Consider the following 23,635-nt stretch of genomic DNA (forward strand, 5'->3'; position numbering starts at 1 on the left):
GATCCTGAAAGGCGGCGCAGGTGTTTCCTTGCCCCGCTGAGTTTCACGAAACTGTGAGTGAACAATGGCGCAATTTGAAGCGCAATTTTGTGGTGCCAAAACTGTTTCAATTCTGTTACCCCTTTGCGTCTCCTACGGATTTGCGCTGGTCTGTGGCCCCTAAAGTGGATCATACTGTGTCCAGACTGAACAGGGCCACTCTGGTACCCACTGAGGATTCTCCGGAGTTTAGGGACCCTACGGATAGGAGGCTGGATTTCCTTGCCCGCCTTGCCTATATGGTGGCAGGTTCCATGCTGAAACCTATTTTCGCCTCCGTCATGGTGTCTCAAGCGGTGGCAGATTGGACCAGGGTGCTTAAGCGCACCCTCATGGCTGATTCTGCCCCCCCCCCCCACTACCTTGGAGATGGTGGACCAGATTTATCAAGCGGTTATGTATCTGTGTGACGCGGCCTTGGATGAGGCTCCATTAGCAGCACGCCTGTCTGGTGTCGCGTTACTTAACCGTCGCTTGATTTGGTTAAAGAGCTGGTCGGCCGACCAGACTTCCAGGAAGACGGTGTCTGACATCCCTTATGCGGGGATTCATCTTTTTGGGGAATCCCTGGACGAATTGGTTAAAGGAGTCACTGGGGGCAAGAGCACTCTGCTGCCCCAGAATCCTAGGGGTAAGTTCTTCCGCGGTAAGCGGGGCCCTTCCTTTAAACCAAATCAGGGGTCCTTTCGTACCTTCAGGGGACAGGACAAGGGCAAACCCTCCAAGGGCCAGGGTGGCCAGAGAAAGCCCTGGGCGGGCAAGCCAAAAGCCGCCCAGGCTGGTGCGGCGACCCAGTCCGCCACTGCCTGAAGGTGCGCCCTCACCCGTTTCAGGGGTGGGGGGACGTCTGCGCGGTTTTCTCGAACCTTGGCTGCTCCGGATTCTGGACAGGTGGATTCAGGAAATCATTCGATCAGGTTACAAGATCGAATTCCTTTCGCGACCGGCAGACAGATTCTTTCCCTCAAATCTTCATTTGACCCCAGATCGGTTGCAAGATCTTCATCGGGCGGTACAGGATCTCCTCGCCCAGGGGGTTATCTTCCCGGTGCCACATCAGGACAGATTTCGGGGGGTTCTACTCGAATCTGTTCACTGTGCCCAGAAAGGAGGGCAGGGTGCGTCCGATTCTGGACTTGAAAGCTCTCAACCGCTTTGTGCGAGTTCAGAAATTCCGCATGGAATCGCTCGGTGGTGGCCTCCTTGAGTCCGGGAGATTTCCTGGCTTCTATCGACCTAAAGGATGCGTATTTACACATCCCCATATTCAAGGGTCATCAGAGGTACCTCCGGTTGGCTATCGCGGAGGAACACTATCAGTTTGTGGCGTTACCTTTCGGTCTCGCTTTGGCTCCAAGGGTGTTTACCAAAGTGCTGGCTCCTGTTCTGGGCCTGTTACGGGCACAGGGCATTGCGATTTTGGGATATCTGGACGATCTCCTGTTAAGGTCGAGTGCCAGTCAGAACCTGCTGCGCGATCTGTCCACTACGGTTCAGACGCTCCAGGAGTTCGGGTGGACCATCAACGTTCAGAAGTCGACTTTGTCTCCTTCTTTCTTCTCCCATATTTGGGGATGCTCCTAGACTCCGCCCAAGCGAAGGTGTTTCTGCCGGAGGACAAGCTCCGGACCCTGCAGGACGAGGTCAGGTCCCTCAGGGACAACGAGTCCTCATCTCTCAGGACCTGTATGTGGTCCCTGGGGTTGATGGTGTGTTAGCTCAATCCTCGTCAGGAGGCAATCACGATGATATTACAGCCCTTCCCCCAATAGATAATGGATTTCCCCTCCAACCAGCTGGGAGTTATGACGACACACAGCACTCAAACTTGGTGCAGTCACAACTGTTTATTTCAAGTTTCGTGCTCCCATTTAAAGGGTATTTCGGCGGCAAAAACGGCTTGAAACTGGTTTACAAGCCGAAGTCAATTGAACAGTACAACATCACTCATAGAAACAGTTACATGAAAAGGATTTTGTGTCCTATACATCTGTGACAATATGTGGGGTGTCGTGTGTTTGGAGATTGTGTCTTGTGGGGCAGACACTTGGTCTGTGTTCAGCTGTCATGTGTTAATGTAAGCAATTGTCAAATGTGTACAGGTGGAGTCCGTAATTTCCATGCGCAGACTTAACTTTGTCAAGTGTCCCAATGAATGAATGAACAGGTGTTTACATGTCGTCTAAATGCAAAACATAGCTGTCTGCTGACCAAGGTGGATGAATGGCTGTCAGTGCCAGCTCGTTAATATGTAAATGCAAGGGCCTACACTTCATCACAGAATGGGCACAAACCGAAATATATCTAAAAAATCATAAGGCATATTAATACAACCTTTCAACCCAACCTTTGATCCCAGCTTATTTATAACGGTGGGATCACTTAGAGTCTCTGAATAGCACAAAACAGGTGACATTATATTCCAAGGTGTATGTAGGCTGGCGACTTGGTTGTGTGCACATAGGGATATAGCTTCTATTGCAGGTCATGTTGTAACATACCTCAGCGGAGGTTACATATCCTGTATCTATCTCTACCATTGTCTCTGTGAGTGAATATGAGGATCTGTCACTACGATAAGCATATAGATTTGGATGAGTGTATACATCAGTGTCTTCTATACTTGAGTCAGCCCACACCCCACTATAATAGACTTTTAAAACATTAACTGGGGTAGGAACAGCTAGCAGGCAGGTAGAGAACAAATCATTAGAATTGTAGTGATCAGAAAGGCAAAAGTCAGAAGAGTTCAGTATGTTGGTAGCAATAAACATCCATATGTTGTCCTTTGTGTCCAATAAACTTGACTTTAACTGTAAAGTGGAGACATGAATGTCTCGTGTCTCTCTCCTTTCCTGGGGTGAGGAAGGGCAAAATGAGGAGAGGTTCTCAGGGTGGTGAGCACATGTTGCCAGTAACCAAACAGTGGCTACTAGTGTTGAGCTTGCTGTAAACAGTACCACTGCTGCAAAAATGGGAAGTTTTACAGGAGTAGGGGTGTCCGTTGGCATTGTACCAATGCGTCTGTCTGGATCCAACTGGAATTCGTCTGGTGCGCGTCACAATCTCCGGTCTGTCGTCGTGGGGTCCAGGGGTGGGGCTTCCGTCTGTCTGGATCCAACTGGAATTCGTCTGGTGCGCGTCACAATCTCCGGTCCGTCGTCGTGGGGTCCAGGGGTGGGGCTTCCTTCAGTCGCGATGCTTGGATCCAAACCGGGGAGTCGTCTGTCAGTACCGCTGTTCTGGTCACTGCTTGAACTATTGCAGGGGGTCCGTAGGATCGGTCTAGCGACGTCAGCTTATGGAGGGGCCTTCACCAGGATTCTGTCACCAGGCTTGAATGGGTGGGTTGGTGCACCTGTTGGCAAAGGAAACGAGAGCGAGAGATCACCATAATCACTGTTTAATTTTCCAATTAATTAATTCTGCCACATTTTCCTCTTGCAAAATCTCTAGATATGAGAATAAATGGACTCATGGGGTTGAGACGGGGCTGAAGTCATTCTGACTTTAGCAAGAATAGCAGGTAAGTACAGAGACAAAAATACAAGCTTTACAAGAATGGCAGGAGTATTTTGCGCCACTTGGCGTCTGGCCTATAGACAGGCAGCAAAAAATAAATGCTAGTGAAGCTACTCGCAGCACTGAGGTTTAGGGCCTACAGGAAGGCAGGTAACAGGAAGGATACTTAATGGCACTGTTGTGGGAGAACACAGCATGTCTACACATGCAACAATGGTGAGGACCCTTGGAGGGGTTGAACTGCCTTGTATTCCTCCAAAGGTGGAGATGGGTTAAATTGCAGTCCTCTGACTCACCCAAGCAGGAAGCTACCTAGAACTGAGTATCCCTTGCATGGCTAAGATGCTGTGATCACTGAACAACAGGGAGTGAAATTCAAGCTGTCTTGTGTACATGGACAAATAGAGACACACAAAACAGCTAGAAGTCAGTACTCATGCAGACATAAATCTATAAGTGATTGCTCAGTTTGCTTGGTGACACCTGAACAGGAAATTGAAACCCAAATAGCCTTGGAGACACAAAATCTGACTTCAAGGACCATTCATATGCAAAACCTGGGCAGTGAGTCACTTTCAGGATGAAAAGAGATCAACTAATTGAATTCACTGCAGGAGGTTACCTTTAAAATTTTATCAGAGTAGTAACGCTGGCATAAATTCATTTTAATTCTTAGCATACTATCAACAAGCCAACCACTTCCATCCTATTTTTTTTTTTTTGAATGACAGCTTTCTATTCTACTATTTAACAATACAGATTTCACATACTGCACATCTGATAACGTGCTGTGACATATAAATGACAATCAGCTCACTAGTTTCCAGAGCTACATATGGTATATGTACACAAATCTGTAAAATTTCATTTGTATCCAAGATCATAATATAAGAGTAGTACTACAGTATCTGCCTGAGCACATTATCCCATACCAATAATCTTGTCAAGAGAAAAGGTAGTAAAAGCATAAGTGCATAAATTCAAAAATTAGTGTTTAGCACCAGAATACAAAAGTATGTACCAATATACCAAAGGAAAACTCTAAAAAAAAGACCAGAGATGCTTAATTATCTAAAGCATAGCACCTCATTTATGCCAGAGCTCATATATGTCAAATTAGAACACATCAAATATCTGACACCCAATAAATAAAAACTTTCTAACACCCATAAAAACAGCCTAATCAATCAGGAAAAAATCTATTTGGAAACAATACTCCCATGAGGTTGGTTGTTGTTGAAGGCTGTGCTTGGTCGTTCTGAAAATCTCAAATTTCACTTATCTGAGGAATAAGCATCAGAAAGGTTTAGTAACAAAACATTTTACTTTTCCTCCTAAAAATAAACCAACGGTTAGAGGAATTGAGCATACAGTAAGCATATCAAACATTTCCTTCCTAACAGTGCACTTTTCTAATACCAAAAATTGTTGACGTCAAATTAATTATTACCACGTGGATTTCTATATTTTTTGTTATTATTATGGTATACCATAAACTTAAAGAAAAAAATTATTATTGTTCACCATGGTTGAAAAAAAAAATGAGCAGCTCAAAACATTAGTAATTTCTCATTTGAAATACAAGAACCCATACGTCACCCATTCTTTAGCAATTCGGAACATTCCTTAAACTTGTTTTCTCTAAAAGGCAAAACTGATCGTTAATTTGTATGACAATACAGCTGTTTACAGTCCCTTTGCAGTTACCTGTGTCACAGACCAAAAGAGGTGGGGGGGGGGGAGGAGGGTTTGTTTGCTAAAAGGGCACTTAGAAAATATATACTTTTTTTTTTTTTTTAAAAGCCAGTGATAAAGAAAGAAAAGTTGGTGACACAAAACCTTAATGATGAAAGTTTCAAAATTGCTTACGATTTTTAAGGATAGAAATACAATTTTAGTCCTTAAGGTCACACTTTATACACCAAATATATATTTCCTTGCTTCTAAAAGCTGCCATGACCAGCATAGTACGGCAAAATCACATCACTTTTAAAACATAAGTAATAACCACAAAACAAATTATTATGCAACCAACATTCATTCAATGTTATGAAATGCTTTGTTGATACAGCAGCACCTATAGGAACAAATGTTAAAACAAACACAACATAACGATTTATGGATCTAAGGTTGCCCATACATGATACAATTTTCATACAATCTTCCTAAACGTAAATTTCATCATTTTCCCGGAATTCTCCTTACCTTGAAAATTTCCCATTATCTTAAGCTCAGAATACAACGTGAGATCAGCTGAGCTTGAAAGTTTATATATCTATGGGTAGTGACATCAGTGTTTATACTTTATTGGAAAAAACCTAGTTCCCAACTTATGCGGTTTCCTGCGTCTAAATAATCAGATTTATACATATATCCAATTTATGGTCTGCTGATTAACTATCCTTGGTGGGCAAGACTATACCTTCAAGCTCAGCTTAATATCACATACAATTTCCACATAAATCTATACAATGGCATGCAATCTTATATAACGACTAAATACACTTAAGTGTCTATACAAATATATACAAGGTTTTTGGAGGGGGAATCCACCATCACACACAGTACTGCTTTGTAACCGGGTTCCAAACCCCTTTTTATCTTTGGCGCTCCAAGCGCTGGAGTATCAGACCCCATCTTTGGGAATTTCAGATTCCCGGGAGTTGCTAAAATTAGCGGTTAACTGGGTACCGTTTATCTGCTCTGACAGTATAGGGTAGTAATAACAATAATAGAAAATATGATTACTTACCCCATACTGTTTTTGGCAGATCCAACTTTCTGACACCAAACTGTTAGCTCAATCCTCGTCAGGAGGCAATCACGATGATATTACAGCCCTTCCCCCAATAGATAATGGATTTCCCCTCCAACCAGCTGGGAGTTATGACGACACACAGCACTCAAACTTGGTGCAGTCACAACTGTTTATTTCAAGTTTCGTGCTCCCATTTAAAGGGTATTTCGGCGGCAAAAACGGCTTGAAACTGGTTTACAAGCCGAAGTCAATTGAACAGTACAACATCACTCATAGAAACAGTTACATGAAAAGGATTTTGTGTCCTATACATCTGTGACAATATGTGGGGTGTCGTGTGTTTGGAGATTGTGTCTTGTGGGGCAGACACTTGGTCTGTGTTCAGCTGTCATGTGTTAATGTAAGCAATTGTCAAATGTGTACAGGTGGAGTCCGTAATTTCCATGCGCAGACTTAACTTTGTCAAGTGTCCCAATGAATGAATGAACAGGTGTTTACATGTCGTCTAAATGCAAAACATAGCTGTCTGCTGACCAAGGTGGATGAATGGCTGTCAGTGCCAGCTCGTTAATATGTAAATGCAAGGGCCTACACTTCATCACAGAATGGGCACAAACCGAAATATATCTAAAAAATCATAAGGCATATTAATACAACCTTTCATGGTGTCGGCCTTCAAGGCCATACAATTTGCACAGTTTCACACGCGGTCTCTCCAGGCAGAGATACTGGCCAGATGGGACAGGCTCCCTCAGTCCTTGGACCCGAGGGTGTCTCTGAGTCGCCAAACCAGAGTGGGTCTTCTGTGGTGGCTCCAGTCCCCAGCTGTAGCGGAGGGGAAATCCTTCCGGCCGTTGCTGTGGACGGTGATTACAACGGATGCCAGCCTGTCGGGCTGGGGTGGCGTTCTGGGCAACCTGTCTGCCCAGGGCACTTGGTCGGTGGAGGAATCTTCCCTACCGATAAACATCTTGGAATTGAGAGCGATCAGGCTGTGCCTGCTCCATTGGTTCGGATCGTCTTCTGTACGGGTGCAGACGGACAATGCCACTGCGGTGGCATACATCAACCACCAAGGGGGCACCAGGAGTGCCCAGGCGGCCCAGGAAGTGACCAGTATTCTGTCTTGGGCCGAGACTCGTGTCCCGGCGATATCAGCAGTTCACAATCCGGGTGTGGAGAATTGGCAGGCTGATTATCTGAGCCGCCAGACCTTGGACCAGGGGGAATGGTCCCTGCACCCGGAGGTATTTCAAATGCGAAGTGGGGATCCCCGGATGTGGATCTGTTCTCGTCTCGGCTAAACCACAAGGTGGAAAGGTTCGTGGCAAGAACGCGCGATCCTCTGGCAGATGCCTCGGATGCACTGGTGGTGCCTTGGCTTCAGTATCTTCTGATCAATGCCAGTTGTTGTCCAGGTTCCTTCGCAGGTTGACCTTGGAACAAACACTGGTGATTCTGGTGGCGCCGGACTGGCCACGCCGGTCCTGGTACGCGGACATCGTTCACCTGGCCGTCGAGTCTCCATGGCGGCTGCCAATGCGGGAAGATCTGCTGTCTCAGGGATCGATCTTCCATCCTGCTTTACAGTCGCTGGCTTTAATGGCATGGCTGTTGAAAGCCAGGTCCTGGGAGACAGGGGTCTCTCCTCAGAGGTTATTCCTACTTTACTCAAGGCTAGAAAAGCCTCGTCTGGTAAGATTTATACTGCACATGGAAAGCTTATTTTGCCTGGTGTGAGTCCAGGCGTTTCTCTCCTCGTTCTTACTCGGTGGCGAGAGTGTTGGCTTTCCTCCAGTCTGTTGTGGACCAGCGCCTGGCGTTGGCCACCATTAAGGGCCAGGTATCTGCACTGGCTGTTCTTTTCCAGCGCCCTGTGGCGTCTAATTCTTTGATTCGCACCTTTATTCAAGGTGTGCGTCACTTGGCCCCTCCTAGGAGGGGAGCCTCTACCTCCATGGGACTTGAACTTGGTTCTGTCCGTGTTACAACGTTACCTCGCTACCTCTGCTGTCTAAAAAGGTTGCTTTTCTGGTAGCGATCACTTCTGCTCGGAGTCCTTACCTGGTGGTTCATAGGGATAAGGTGGTCTTATGACCTAATCCGTCATTTCTTCTAAAGGTGGTTTCGGATTTTCCCCTCAATGAGGACATTGTTTTACCTTCGCTCTGTGCGAATCCTAAGCATCCTAAGGAGATTGCCTTACATTCTTTGGATGTCAGGGCGATCAGGGTTTACCTGTCGTCGACTGAATCCTTTCGAAAATCGGATTCTCTCTTTGTCCTCCCTGAGGGACCTCGGAAGGGTATGGCTGCGTCTGCGGCGACCATTGCAAAATGGATCAGACAGACAATTGTTCAGACCTATTCGTTGAAGGAACGGGTACCACCCTTCCCTGTCAAGGCGCACTCTACCAGGTCGGTGAGTACGTCCTGGGCCCTCCGGCATCAGGCCTCGGTGGCCCAGGTGTGCAAGGCTGCAACTTGGTCGTCAGTGCACACCTTTTCCAAATTCTACTGATACTTCCTTTGGCCGCAAAGTTCTCTGTGCGGCAATACCGTAGGGGACCCAGGTTTTGTGTGGGTCCCTGGCTGTTGGGGTTGTTTACCCCCTTGGTTATTTGCTTTCCTGGGTTGTTGCTCCTGTTGAGCTTTTCTGTTGCCCAGAAGGTTCCCTTGCGGTTCATGTAAGGTTCCTTTCTCTGATGTGGGTACTGCGTTGCCTTTTCTGACGGTTGCGTTTCCCACCCCTCATGTCTACACTGCTTTGGGACATCCCCATTGGTAAAGACTGTGTAGCGGGGTTAAACATGCCTAAAGACACTGTTTGATATGTGGGAAGGAACTAGGCTCCCTCTAGTGGTAGCTGCATGGAATTTCCTGGGCTGTGACTTCCTTTTCACAAGATGAAGAAACTACATCTCCCAGGCTGCTTTGCAAGATCCAGGAACTAGGCTCCCTCTAGTGGTAGCTGCATGGAATTTCCCGGGCTGTGACTTCCTTTTCACAAGATGAAGAAACTACATCTCCCAGGCTGCTTTGCAAGATCCAGGGTGCACGGCTGCACCGCACGGCACTATGGGGGAGGTTATTTAAAGGAAGAGAGAAGCGCGCGAGAGGGGGGGGCCTTTCTGCGATGGACTCTGAGGAACCAGCGAGCGAGAGTGAAGGACTGACACTGGATATTGGGCCAGAGCCTTTTAGCCTGGAGGGACGACGTGGAACCGTCCCATCTCAAGCACGAGGCACATTCCTGGAGGTCATACTGCTGTTTGCTGAGACCGGAAGTCATCCGCCAGAAGGACCCCGCGCGGCTGGCATATAGCCAAAGGACTGAGACCGCAGTGGAAGCGCGCGAAGGAGAAACTTCTGTTGGTGAGAGGGCACATGCCCAATAACTGACTTTATCTGCTGAAGAGACAGTTTTATCTACAGATAGCGGTAGCGCAGCAGGAGGTGATAAAACCCCGGGGTTTATCACCATACTCTCTCAGGAGACTCATAGACAAACAATAAGGTCTGTAAAGGAGTCGCCAGAGGCTTATCTCTCTCGCAGAAGTTATTGCTCAGTTACGCAGACACCCTGCGGTGACAACTAACAGCTCGTTGTTTTTTTCTCTCTTGATCTTTATTCCTAATCTGGATTACAAATGAGCTCTATTCAATAACCTTGCTAGCGAAGATCAACAAGAAAGAAGAGAACTCTGGGGGAGGGACTCAGATAGGCCCACCTACCTGGTACTGTGTCTAGCCTTAATGCAGGAGGAGTGTGGGGGTATTCTTTTACCTTTTTAAAGCTGTTTTAAATAACCTTTTATGGACTTGTATTGTATTGTATTGTATCTCCCCTATTCAATTTGATACATAGTAAACTAAGTTTGGTTAATTACAATCTTGTGCGTTGTTCCATTGTGTCACCCAGAAGGACTACTATCCAAGAAGGTAACAAGGTATTGTTGCATAGTGAAGTATTGTATTCCAACCTGTGCATCTATTTGATAGTCCAGTCCTATTCTGGGTCAGTTGTGCCTGAGGAGGGATCGAGCCAATTTGATTGGGTTGTTAGGCAGGGTGTAGACCCAATAATATAATCAGCAGCTCCTGCGGGGGTGGTGCTACACGTGGGGGCTCGTCCGGGATTTCTACAGTCCTGCAATACAACCCTCTCAGCCATAGAATTCCCTCCCACGCAGAAATGGATCCTGTCGCTGCTGCTGAGTGGTGCAAGGAAGAGAATGTCATAGTGGAAAATGGCCTGGTGGTTGAAATCAAGGGAGAAGCCTGGACTGAAGAAAAGCTCCTCCCTGTTTTGAGGGCACTATCCACAGACAGGAAATTTTGGGTGATTGACATGAAAACTGACACCACTGTCCCACACACGTATGCACTGTGTGAGTGGAGGAAGGGGGTCCCTGATTATTTCAACGGAAACAGTGTAAAAACTACTGACCAAACAGAACTTTTCCTGATACATCCAGGAGTTCCTATTGCGGGTCCCTCATCCACCACCCCTGGGGTATCCAGCCAAGAAAAAGGTGTCCAAGAAGGGCATCCTGAGTCATCACCTTTGTCGACTTTTAGCTCAGAACTGTGTGCTGTTCTTGGGGAGATTGTGGCAAAATGTAGTAGGGACTCCTCGAGCTATTTGATGACTGGATATAGGAAGCTCCGGACATTCTCTGGGAAACAGCCTGTGCCTTCAGCAGAAGATGGGTTCGAAGAGTGGTTAGATACCGCCACTCAGGCTTTGGAGGAATGGGAGGTACCAGAACAGCACAAGAAGCAGAGAATCACAGAGAGTTTAAGGGGACCTGCATTAGAGGCTGTACGTAATCTAAAGCTTAGCAAGAAGAACTGCACTGCACAGGATTATTTGGACATTCTGCAAGATGTGTTTGGTCGGACGGAGAACGCGGCTGAACTTCTCTACCAGTTGGACCACTGTTATCAAGAAGAGGGGGAGAAGTTGTCCGAATTCATTAAACGTCTGGATAGGATTATCCACCAGATTCTGCTAAAGAAAGGAATAGACCACCGGAAAATAGATGAGACTCGTGCACGACAGGTTCTGAAAGGGGCTCAACCTTTAGATCCCATTGCCATACTGTTACGAACTCGTCGAGATGGCGGCATTCTAGAATACCCCGATCTGATTCGAATGGTCAGAGAGGAAGAGGTTATGTTGGACAACAAGAAGAAAAGTCGGCAGTTTGACTCAACTGCCCGGGTTGGAGTGATAAGTGTGGAAGAGGGTGACTCTCAAGTTGAACTCCTAAAGACCCAAGTGTCTCAGTTGATAGAAATGGTGTCCATCCTGATTGGTCAGGTATCCACTCTACCCAAGGGGAGTATATCGGAGAGGCCAGATGAACCTGTTGTCTCAGCACAGATCCAGAGCCACGGCCTGCAAGATTGTTAACTTGTTTCAACTGCGGGGGAGTTGGGCATGTTAGAAGGGTATGTCCCAGCTCAGGAAATGCTGCCGCGAAACCTCGCGAGCCAGCGGGAAACTTCAGAGGACACCGGTGAAGGAGTCAACCGGGTGTCCGTCAGTCTTAAGGGACTCCAGAAGTGGTGCAGGATCAGGGAAACTGAGTCAGGGGGTCAGACCCAAATATAATACCCCCAGTTCTAGACTCCGGGTTACTGAGGGAAGGAAAGTCAATGCACACCGGGTTCAGCGGGGGCCCAGATCAAGGAAGAAAAAGGAGAAGAGGGCCAGGGTACAGAGAACTGAATCAGACAACCAGGCTACATCAAGAGAATTCCCAACTAACTTGGTCGGGCCCTCCCCAGTGGTCTCGGTTCAGGTGGAAGGAATTTACACAAGAGCCCTCCTTGACACAGGGGCCCAGGTGACTCTTTTGTATAGAGACTTCTATGATAAATATCTTACCCATCTACCTTTGCAGAAGTTGGAAGATCTGGAGATATGGGGTATTGGGACCCAAAGTTTTCCCTATGACGGGTATCTGCCAATCAAGTTGACCTTTGATCCATCAGTGGCTGGTGAAGCGGAAACCTTCGACACCTTAGCGGTGGTCTGTCCTCGTCCACCAGGGGCCAACAAAAGCTCTCTCATCGTAGGAACAAACACTGACCTGGTAAGGCGCCTTCTGATACAACTGGTCCAGGGACAAGATGCTCAGGCGCCAAGGATCCATCCCATGCTACGGCAGGCCTACCAACGATTAGTGTTGGAGCAAGAGACCCCCGCAGAAGGAGTTGGACGACTTTGGAAGCTGGATAGAGCAGAAAAGGTCTTACAGCCAGGAGAGGTGGCCTGTTTTAAGGCTTCTGTTAAACTCACATGGCAACAGCCGGGTCCCTTCATTATCTTTGAATCAGGTCAAAAGGAGAGACAGAGAGGGATAGAAGTGATCCCTGAGGTGATCCCTTTGAAGGTGTTACAGGAAAACCGTGGAAGGGTTTTAGTGAGTGTCAGAAACACCTCTATTACACCAGTGAAGGTACCGGCCAGAGTGCTCCTGGGCCAAGTCAACCCGGCTACCCCAGTTGCCCCCATTGATTTCAAAGAAAAGGAACAGGGTGAAGCGGTTATAGAGGAGCTTTGCTCTGGAAACGCTGCCCTCCCGCCGGAATGGGTGAAGAGGGCCAAGGCACAACTTGCTCGATGTAGGGAAATATTCTCTAAGGACGAGTTTGACGTGGGATGTGCCAGGAGCGCCACTCATAAGATCCGCCTGAGTGAGGACAAGCCTTTCAGGGAGAGAGTCCGGCGAGTCCCCTTAGGTGACTTAGAAGATCTACGTCAACAGCTGGCAGAGCTCAAAAAGATCGGGATTATCCGAGAATCCAGGAGCCCGTATGCTTCCCCGATAGTGGTAGTCCGGAAGAAAAATGGATCTTTGAGGCTTTGTATCGACTACCGAACGCTGAACAGAAGAACCATCCCAGACCAGTATACCACTCCTCGAATCGAAGATGCCCTACAGAGTCTGTCAGGGGCGAAGTGGTTCAGTGTGATGGACTTAAAGAGTGGGTATTATCAGATCCCCATGCACCCTGAAGATCGGGAGAAAACAGCCTTCATCACCCCTGTGGGGTTCTTTGAGTTCAATCGCATGCCTCAGGGGTTGTCCGGGGCCCCTGCTACCTTCCAAAGGCTGATGGAGAGGACCGTTGGAGATATGAATTTGATAGAGGTACTGGTATACTTGGATGATGTTATCGTGTTTGGCAGAACTTTAGAAGAACATGAGGAGAGGTTGGAAAAGGTCTTGAAGAGGCTACATGAAGAAGGTCTGAAACTTTCTCCTGAGAAGTGCCAATTCTATCAGTCCTCGGTCCATTACCTGGGCCATATCGTGTCTGAAGAAGGGGTGGCCACTGACCCGGACAAGCTGGATGCTGTTGCTTCCTGGCCGAGACCCACAAATGTGACCGAACTCCGGTCATTCTTGGGCTTTTGCTCCTATTACAGGAGGTTTGTGGAGGGGTTCGCCCAGATTGCCCGACCCCTAAATGAGCTCCTGAAGAATGAAGAAGATGATGTCCCTGAGTTGGTAAAGCCGGCGAAGTCCACCATAGGCCCCCGGAAGGCTAAGGAATCCATCCAGGATCAGTGGACCCCGGAATGCGAAGGGGCCTTTGTCCAGCTGAAGGAAACCCTAACCACTGCCCCTGTGTTGGCCTATGCGGACCCCACAAAACCATATGAACTGCATGTTGATGCCAGCCGAGATGGGCTGGGGGGGGTACTTTATCAGGAGCATGAGGGTCATCTGCGACCTGTTGCCTATGTGAGCAGAAGTCTACTGCCTGCTGAAAGGAATTATCCTACTCACAAACTTGAATTCTTGGCCTTGAAGTGGGCAGTGGTTGACAAATTGAAAGACTACCTGTACGGAGCTGAATTCATTGTCAAGACAGATAATAATCCCCTCACCTATCTGTTGACTACGGCCAAGCTGGATGCAACAGGACATCGATGGTTGGCTGCCCTCTCTAGCTTCAATTTTAGCCTGAAGTATCGGCCAGGAATCGGAAATAGGGATGCAGATGCCCTATCCAGAAGGTTGCATGTTCCACAGGAACCTGCGGAAGAATGGACTCATTTGGCTCCAGAAGGGGTGCGTGCCCTATATCAGGGAACTGAATTTCGATCCCGAGGAGGGTCAAGAGCAGAAGAGATTGGGGTTTCGGCTATCGGAGTACCCAAATGCTACTGCCAGGTGACCCAAGTTGAAGGGGAGGGTTTGCCCCGGCTGTCCAAAAGGGACTTGCGGAAGGAGCAGTTGGAAGACCCTTTGGGAAAACTTCTCTTGGAAGCCCTGGAGATCCAGAGCCCTGAGTTGCTTCTAACTGACTCCCCTCAGGGGGCCCGTCTGTTGCATAGAGAGTGGACCCGGTTACAGATCAGAGAAGGAGTGGCCTACCGGAGAGGTCCATCTGAAGATCTGGAGGAGAAGTGGCAACTGTTCTTACCAGCTAAATACAGAGAGGGAGTTCTGGCCGCTCTTCATGATAATCATGGCCATCTGGGGCCCGAAAGAACCTTTCAGCTTGTCAGGGACAGGTTCTACTGGCCTTGTATGAGGGCCGAAGTTGAAGGATACTGTCATTCTTGTGTCCGGTGTATACAGAGGAAGACTCTGCCACGTCAAGCAGCCCCAATGGGCCATCTACAAAGTCAGGGACCCATGGAGCTGGTGTGCATTGATTTCCTTTGCTTAGAGCCTGATCTGAGTGGCCAGGGGAATGTCCTTGTGGTAACAGACCATTTTACCAGATATGCTCAAGCATTCCCAACAAGGGATCAGAAGGCCTCAACGGTAGCCAAAGTTCTTGTAGAGAAGTTCTTTGTACATTATGGGTTACCACAACGCCTCCATTCTGATCAGGGAAGGGACTTTGAAAGCAGACTGATCAAGAGACTGTTAGATATGTTAGGCATTCAAAAGACTAGAACCACTCCCTACCATCCACAGGGGGATGCCCAGCCTGAACGATTTAACAGGACTCTTTTGGATATGTTGGGGACTTTGAGCTCAGAGAAGAAACAGCATTGGGGCAAGCACGTAGCTGCCATTGTGCATGCCTACAACAGCACTGTCAGTGATGCTACTGGATATTCCCCTTATCGGCTGATGTTTGGAAGGGAGGCTCGGTTGCCAGTGGATTTGGCCTTTGGCATTTCGCCTGATCATACCTCTTTAGCATCGCATAGAGGATATGTGGACCGACTGCGGAAGAGTCTGAAAGCGGCCTATGACAAGGCTCAGGCCACATCTGATCAACGTGGACTGCGGAATAAAAAAAATTTCGACCTAAAAGTTCGGATCCATGACCTGCAACCAGGGGACAGGGTTTTGTTGAGAAACTTGGGTGTCCCGGGAAAACACAAGTTGGCAGACCGCTGGAAGTCCCAACCTTATGTTATCTGCAAGCAACTGCCAAACCTTCCTGTGTACCAAATTCGGCCTGAAGGAAGTGTGGGTCCATTGAAGGCTTGGCATCGGAACCATTTGCTGCCTCTCTCTGAAGCGGTTCGTATGCCCCCTGTGGAAGACTTGTCAGAGGCCCCTTCGACTTCTCGCCGGTCCAGACCAGTTACCAGATCTCAGACGACGCTCCCAGATGAGGGAGAGGGAAGTTCTCCATCTGAAGATTTGGAAGATGAAGAGGAGGTACCCGACTGGTTGTGGTCATCTCAGTTGCCAGAACCCACACCTGCCTCCCTGTCTTCATCTGACTTGGCTGATAGAGGAGCCCTTCGGGCAGAAGCCCCTGAATTCATACCCTTTCATATGCTTCCAGAAGAAGCAGCTGAGGATGAAGATTCTGAGGAGGAGGTTGCACCCTTCTCTGAAGAAGAACTGACCTCTCTTGAACCATCAGGTTCCTCTGTGTTGGAACATGAGGAGGGGGACATTGAAGAATCCTCAGAAGTGCCTGATCCTAGCACCTCTGAGAGCATGCCTCCACGGGAACAGAGGGAAAGGAGAGTCATTCACCCACCTAAGAGACTGACCTATGATCAATTGGGTGAATGTTCGGAAGAAGCTGTTTTTACCTCCAAAAGATCTCCTGACCAGCCTAGTTCCTCCACTGTAGATTTGGTGGGGGACAACCCTAGCTCACCCCCAGGCACAACTGTACAAGCCACCCAAGTTTTGGGGGGTCTGTGAGAGATCATGAGAACAAAGTATTGAAGTAGAAAACGTTTGCATTTAAGTTTGTACATAAGGATATTGGGTTTGGCCATTATAATAAGCACAGTTTTTGATGTTCACAATTTGGTTTACTTTGTAAGTTAATGTTTGCGCACATTTTGTTGCTCTGACCTCACTATATGTTTTTTTTTCTTTCTCACCTTTTGATGTTTTTTTTTTTCAACACAAACTTTAAGATGTAAGTGTTTAAGAAATTGCAAAGGCACAAGTGCTTTTTAAAGGAGCACTATATAAAAGCACTAGAAATCAGCACTATATTAACACTGTAGAAATCACTTATTTGGTTATTAATTGCACTTTATCGTTTTACTGTTGCACTGCTATTAGAATACAAAATTGGATATATTCAGATTGACTTATTTCAGCAAAATGTTAATGTTTTTGTTGTATAATGCCAACTTATGCACTAGGGTACATACTGTTGACCTCTTTGGGGACCAAAGTTTCTCAAGTGGGGGGAGTGTGTAGCGGGGTTAAACATGCCTAAAGACACTGTTTGATATGTGGGAAGGAACTAGGCTCCCTCTAGTGGTAGCTGCATGGAATTTCCTGGGCTGTGACTTCCTTTTCACAAGATGAAGAAACTACATCTCCCAGGCTGCTTTGCAAGATCCAGGAACTAGGCTCCCTCTAGTGGTAGCTGCATGGAATTTCCCGGGCTGTGACTTCCTTTTCACAAGATGAAGAAACTACATCTCCCAGGCTGCTTTGCAAGATCCAGGGTGCACGGCTGCACCGCACGGCACTATGGGGGAGGTTATTTAAAGGAAGAGAGAAGCGCGCGAGAGGGGGGGGCCTTTCTGCGCTGGACTCTGAGGAACCAGCGAGCGAGAGTGAAGGACTGACACTGGATATTGGGCCAGAGCCTTTTAGCCTGGAGGGACGACGTGGAACCGTCCCATCTCAAGCACGAGGCACATTCCTGGAGGTCATACTGCTGTTTGCTGAGACCGGAAGTCATCCGCCAGAAGGACCCCGCGCGGCTGGCATATAGCCAAAGGACTGAGACCGCAGTGGAAGCGCGCGAAGGAGAAACTTCTGTTGGTGAGAGGGCACATGCCCAATAACTGACTTTATCTGCTGAAGAGACAGTTTTATCTACAGATAGCGGTAGCGCAGCAGGAGGTGATAAAACCCCGGGGTTTATCACCATACTCTCTCAGGAGACTCATAGACAAACAATAAGGTCTGTAAAGGAGTCGCCAGAGGCTTATCTCTCTCGCAGAAGTTATTGCTCAGTTACGCAGACACCCTGCGGTGACAACTAACAGCTCGTTGTTTTTTTCTCTCTTGATCTTTATTCCTAATCTGGATTACAAATGAGCTCTATTCAATAACCTTGCTAGCGAAGATCAACAAGAAAGAAGAGAACTCTGGGGGAGGGACTCAGATAGGCCCACCTACCTGGTACTGTGTCTAGCCTTAATGCAGGAGGAGTGTGGGGGTATTCTTTTACCTTTTTAAAGCTGTTTTAAATAACCTTTTATGGACTTGTATTGTATTGTATTGTATCTCCCCTATTCAATTTGATACATAGTAAACTAAGTTTGGTTAATTACAATCTTGTGCGTTGTTCCATTGTGTCACCCAGAAGGACTACTATCCAAGAAGGTAACAAGGTATTGTTGCATAGTGAAGTATTGTATTCCAACCTGTGCATCTATTTGATAGTCCAGTCCTATTCTGGGTCAGTTGTGCCTGAGGAGGGATCGAGCCAATTTGATTGGGTTGTTAGGCAGGGTGTAGACCCAATAATATAATCAGCAGCTCCTGCGGGGGTGGTGCTACAACTGTATGAGTAGGCGGCGACTGTCGGAGGACGTAAGAGAAAACTGAATTTTTGTAAGATCTTACCGTAAAATTCCTTTCTCTGAGTCCCCGACAGTCGCCGCCCCGGCCCCTCTTTTGGGGTTCTTATACACTTAACTGCTTGCTACCAAACAGAGTTGGGATGGCTATTGCAGGGGGTATTGGACCAGTGGGACAGCCCCCATGGGTGTGTCTATGTAAATGCTTTTGTTTTAACAAGTCTTTTGCCTAGCTACTCCTAAGGAGGAAATCGGGTAAAATGCTGGATCGCGGAAAGAGCAAGAACTACTGTAAAGTGAAAAATCTATTAATAATGTGCACAACTAGTAGCTACAGTTAGGTTAGGATGATTCAAGATCCATTTTTCTGTATAAGTTTTCCACACAAATGTATTACTGTGATTTTTCATTAGCAACTGTTTGGCACATACAGGAACTTTTTTTTTTTTTTTTTTCAGGTTGTGACTCTACGAGAGGCAGAACGGAAGCTGCAGCTGCAGTGCCAAGAGCTAACTATGAAAGTGTCTGAGCAGGAAAATATAGTGAGAGAGCTGGAGTCTGCTTTGGAGCACAGTACACTGCAAATTGACAGGAGGATGACCCAGCAACAAAAGGAACACGAACAAAAGATGCAGCTTATTCTACAGCACTTTAAAGGTTGGCTGCCAGTTAAACATATTTCAGGCTGTTTCAGCCTACTTTCCTCATGTGCTTGTACAGGTATAGGTATTTGTGTGCTGTATATGGCAGTGTTGCATGCATTGTCTTTCTCATGTATGAACTGCCATTCCTATGGGCAAGAATCACAGCTTCTACACTTTCCTCACAAATTAGAAATGAAAGGCCCCTTCTTTGTTATGTACGATACAGTAGAGAAAGAAAGGTGCAAGGCTTGGTAGAAAGGATTAGAAGCATTACACAATTAGGTCTAATGAATGAAATGTTCTCCAACATTAAAGTGATTGTAAACAATCACATTATAAAACAACCCATTCAGATTAAAGCGGACCTTCAGTTATTTTTTCATCTTTCCATCTTTTAAATCCTTTGCCCTTGTCTTAACTTTGGATAGTAAAACATTTTTTTTTCTGCCAGTAAATACCTTATACAGCCCATGTCCTTTTTCTTGTCTGGTGATTAGCCTTGGCTAATGACACCATGCACAGCTCTCTCTCTCAGCAGGGGGGGGCAGGAGAGTGGAGGAGGGATGAGTCACGGCACAGGAGAGCCAAGGAGAGCTGCAGAGCTAGAGGGGGGCTGGGCGAGGGCAAAGATATGAGGGAACTAAAAGATCCATGTGTATTCATCGAGAGAGGAGAAATGCTGCAGGCAAGCAGTGGTGTGAGTGTGTCTGTCTTTATATATGTGTATGTGTGCCTGTATATATATAAATATATATATATATGTGTATATGTGTATATGTGTGTGTGTGTGTTAGGGATGCACCGAAATGAAAATTTTGGGCCGAAACCGAAAATGCAGGATGCTCTTGGCCGAAAACCGAAAATGACTTTTTCCCCCAAATCATTTTTAACAGATAGAAGAGGGGCATACACCAAAAACAGGCAGCGACGTACACCTGTCGCTGCCACCCTGTCACGGTATATGTACTGTGACGGGTTGGCAAGAGGTTAATTTAATTACCAATGGTATTAGTATTATGCAGCATGAGGGGGTTAATGTATTGTCACTGCTGGTCACTGCTGCATTAGTGACCAACCAGTGGCAGTTATTTAACCGCTTTGTGCTGCATTAGTGCAACCAGTATCAGTGTTAATTACCAATGGTTGCACTGATACTGGTTGCACTAATGCAGCACAAAGGGGTTAATTAACTGCCACTGGTTGGTCACTAATGCATCAGTGACCAGCAGTGACAATACATTAACCCCTCATGCTGCATAATACTAATTCCATATGTAAGCTGCCTCAGCAACCCCCCCCCCCCCCCCACCCCACCCCCACTGCCTCAGCGTCCCTCCGCATCCCAAGGATGCAATCTCCTTACCCTCACTCTGCTCCTTTTTTTTTTTTTTTTTTTCTTCTTCAGCATAATGATCAAACAAATAAAAAAAAGCAGTCAATGTATGGGTTGCATAAGTGCTCAATGGAACTTGGAAGAACAGAGGGGGCCCGGGGGGGGGGGGGCAGATAGGGGAGACAAGGGAGGGAGATAGGGACAGTTATGTGTAATGAAAAGTGTAAATGCAGTGCTCAGTGCTCACTCGTTCAAGGTCCGAGGGCGAGGAGAAGGCTGGATGGCTCAGGTATCATTCACGAGGCTTGGAATGTGTAGCTGCTTGCTGTTCTTCATATTTCCCGCCCACATCCCTCTCTCTGTCCTGCACATACGCCGAGATAGGAGAGTGGGCGGCCCCGGCCAGACACAGAAAACCTGGGGTGGGAGGGGGGAGGAGGATGAGCTGCATGTCTTTCTCCTCTCCTGTCCGTGTCTGGGAGGGGTGAGTACTGCTCGCTGCTGGGCTGTGTGAGAGACGAGGTGTCACAGACGCTCCGCTCGGCTGCAGCCACGGCCCGTAATTGAAAAGACTGATTCTCTTATCCTACGGATGGGAGAATCAGGGACTTTTCAAACCTGAGCTGCGCCCTCCTCCTTCCTCACGGCGGCCATTCATTTCGGCACTTTTAACCTATTTTCGGCCGAAATGGGATAGGCTCATTTTCGGCCGAAAATTTCGGTGGCCGAAATTTCGGTGCATCCCTAGTGTGTGTGTGTCTATGTAAATCCAGGAAGTGAACAGGCTGCAGCCAGTATTTGTGGAGGGAGATTTCTGCAGCATATTTGGCAAGTACAGAATCACAGTATATATATAAAAGAATATGCAAATTGGTTGGAGGCAAGCTTCAGAATGGCAAACATGTTTTTACTACAAATTATGTGAGCAGACTGCAGTTCCTCTTTAACCTCCCTGGCGGTCTGATTATGTCAGTATTTTTGAATGTCAAAGCGGTACATTGTTTTGCATGGAAATCTGTTGTTTTATGTTGTAGGCCTGTAAGTCTTAGGAATAAAACAGTAAAAGTGAATTAATACATTTTTTATAAAAATAAAAGGAATAAAACAGTAAAAGTGCAGACAGGGCACTGGACAAAGCACTCGGGACAAAACTGAGGTGAAATGGTTTGATACAATAATGTAATCCTAACAGATTACAGTGTATCATGTCATGTTTTGTGTACTTTTTTTTTTAATTTTCCGCCTCCCCTACGCCGCGGGACTCACAGGGAAGGGAACCCGAAAGACGGATGCCAGCGTTCCATCAGAATACCGCTACCTATCCGATTCTGCACCCGAAAGTGACATTCGGAAAGAAAAACTTACTGCTCATGTGCCATGCGTTCCAACATGGCCGCTATGCGCTCCAATAGCTTTCCTAATTTCACAGAACACGAAGCAGCTGCGGACATCTTCTTACACTCACAAGTCTTGAGTTTTAGATTTATTTTACCAGTAAACTGACCTTATAGACTGAATAACAGTATTACATTTCTATTATTATTGTAATATAGTAAATACAGTGCCTTGCGAAAGTATTCGGCCCCCTTGAACTTTTCGAACTTTTGCCACATTTCAGGCTTCAAACATAAAGATATAAAACTGTAATTTTTTGTGAAGAATCAACAAGTGGGACACAATCATGAAGGAACGAAATTTATTGGATATTTCAAACTTTGTTAACAAATAAAAAACTGAAAAATTGGGCGTGCAAAATTATTCAGCCCCTTTACTTTCAGTGCAGCAAACTCTCTCCAGAAGTTCAGTTCTGAATGATCCAATGTTGACCTAAATGACTAATGATGATAAATAGAATCCAAAAACACAGAAATAGAGAGAGGGAAGGTACCCTCTCTGGAAGGTTGCTAAAGAAGAGCTCACAGGGATTGGTTTGTGCAAAAACAAAATATAACCTTTATTAAATTTGGGTGCAGTACATACAAAAAATAATATGGAAATCAATAAGATAGATACAAAAAATAAATAAAAAACTACCTAGTTACAGATTGAGACTCGGTAGCTGATGGCCGACCCCTCGGGTCGGTGTCGGTTGTGCATGAAATGCAAATGCATCAACCTTGCCTGGCACCTGTGGCACCTACTGGGTTTCTGTTTTAGGAGCTTACTATGGGGAGCGTGTGACGTATGATAAATTCATTTGAGTCACCAATTTACTCAACCCTATGTGTAGAGGTGTCTACTGCTCTGTATCCAGTTTATGTAAAAATGGTGTGTACCTTGGAAAAGCTTAATGGTGAGTATGGTAATGACCGGCAGAGGGCAAACGGACCTGCTTAAGGTAAGCAAGGACTGTCCATGTTCGGGTGATATAGAATGCACATAATTGCAACCAATCTAAGATTTAAGGAAGTATATGGTATATCACAAATCTAAATATACACATAAAAAGGGTGGCCACCCGACATGTAAACAGTTGCTGATTCCCTGTGGAGATCTCAGGGACTGTTCGGCACTTCCATAGTCATAGGGACAGAGAGTCCAATCATGTGATGGGGGTGGTGTATGTATCACCCGGTAGATATGGGACACGGACAAGATCTTACTGGATCTACAGTTGGCGGGGGCAATGAAGTATTGATGGGACTTCAGTCTCAGCCCGTGGTGCACGGAGGGAGCAGGCCAATCCGGAACTGGGGAGGTATTACCAAAGCAAAGATAGGGATACAGGATATATCTGTCTTAAAGTGTGTGTAGTGATACTGATCAGGGATGGGGCCCACCTAGTCAGAGGAAAAAGGGTTTAATAGCGGTGATCCATCCATAATCCTGGGTCAGTCCATCAAGGATAAGTAACATACAGTGTCTGTGTGTGGGGATCGTATCGCTCACCTTACCTCTCTGATTGACTCAAATGTGGGATGAAGAAGTCCAGTACCTCTGATCAGTCATCTACTCACAGTGGATGGTGTGTCTCCTCTTGTCCCTTGCAATGGGATGCTCACCCTGGCCGGTGCTCAGACCTCCGGAAGTGCAGCCGGGAAGCTCTCTCACTCCGATGCTCTGTATCAGGCAGTAAGATGCCGCCGCTCCTGCGGCGCTGCTTGCTTCTGGCGTCCCACGTGGGTGTGCCGTGCTGGTCCTCTAGAAGGTAGGTAAGCTTCCTACTGTGCCTGTCAGGTGCTGGCGTCGACCAGTTGACTAGTTTCGCGTGCCCTGCGCACGCTTCTTCAGAACTTAAAATGGTGTAGTCTCTTTGGGCAGAATAAATAGTAGTCCTGATTTTTTTGGCAATTGATTTCAGCTGTCCCATAATGCAGACTATCGCCATCTTGTGGT

The 23,635-nt window shown here is 46.8% G+C and overlaps 1 protein-coding gene across 2 annotated transcripts in view; it reads left to right on the forward strand.

Annotated features, from left to right (window-relative positions):
- Window positions 1-23,635, forward strand: part of KIF27 (kinesin family member 27) — a 165,539-nt gene that overhangs the window by 130,200 nt on the left and 11,704 nt on the right. For both annotated transcript variants that reach the window (XM_082265583.1, XM_082265584.1), the window contains exon 16: window positions 18,781-18,979. In XM_082265583.1, coding sequence (XP_082121709.1) covers window positions 18,781-18,979 — 199 coding nt within the window. The remainder of the gene's footprint in view (window positions 1-18,780; window positions 18,980-23,635) is intronic.

The sequence above is a fragment of the Pelophylax lessonae genome (genome assembly GCF_965119305.1).
Source record: "Pelophylax lessonae genome assembly, chromosome: 1".
In the NCBI taxonomy this organism is placed as follows: domain Eukaryota; kingdom Metazoa; phylum Chordata; class Amphibia; order Anura; family Ranidae; genus Pelophylax; species Pelophylax lessonae.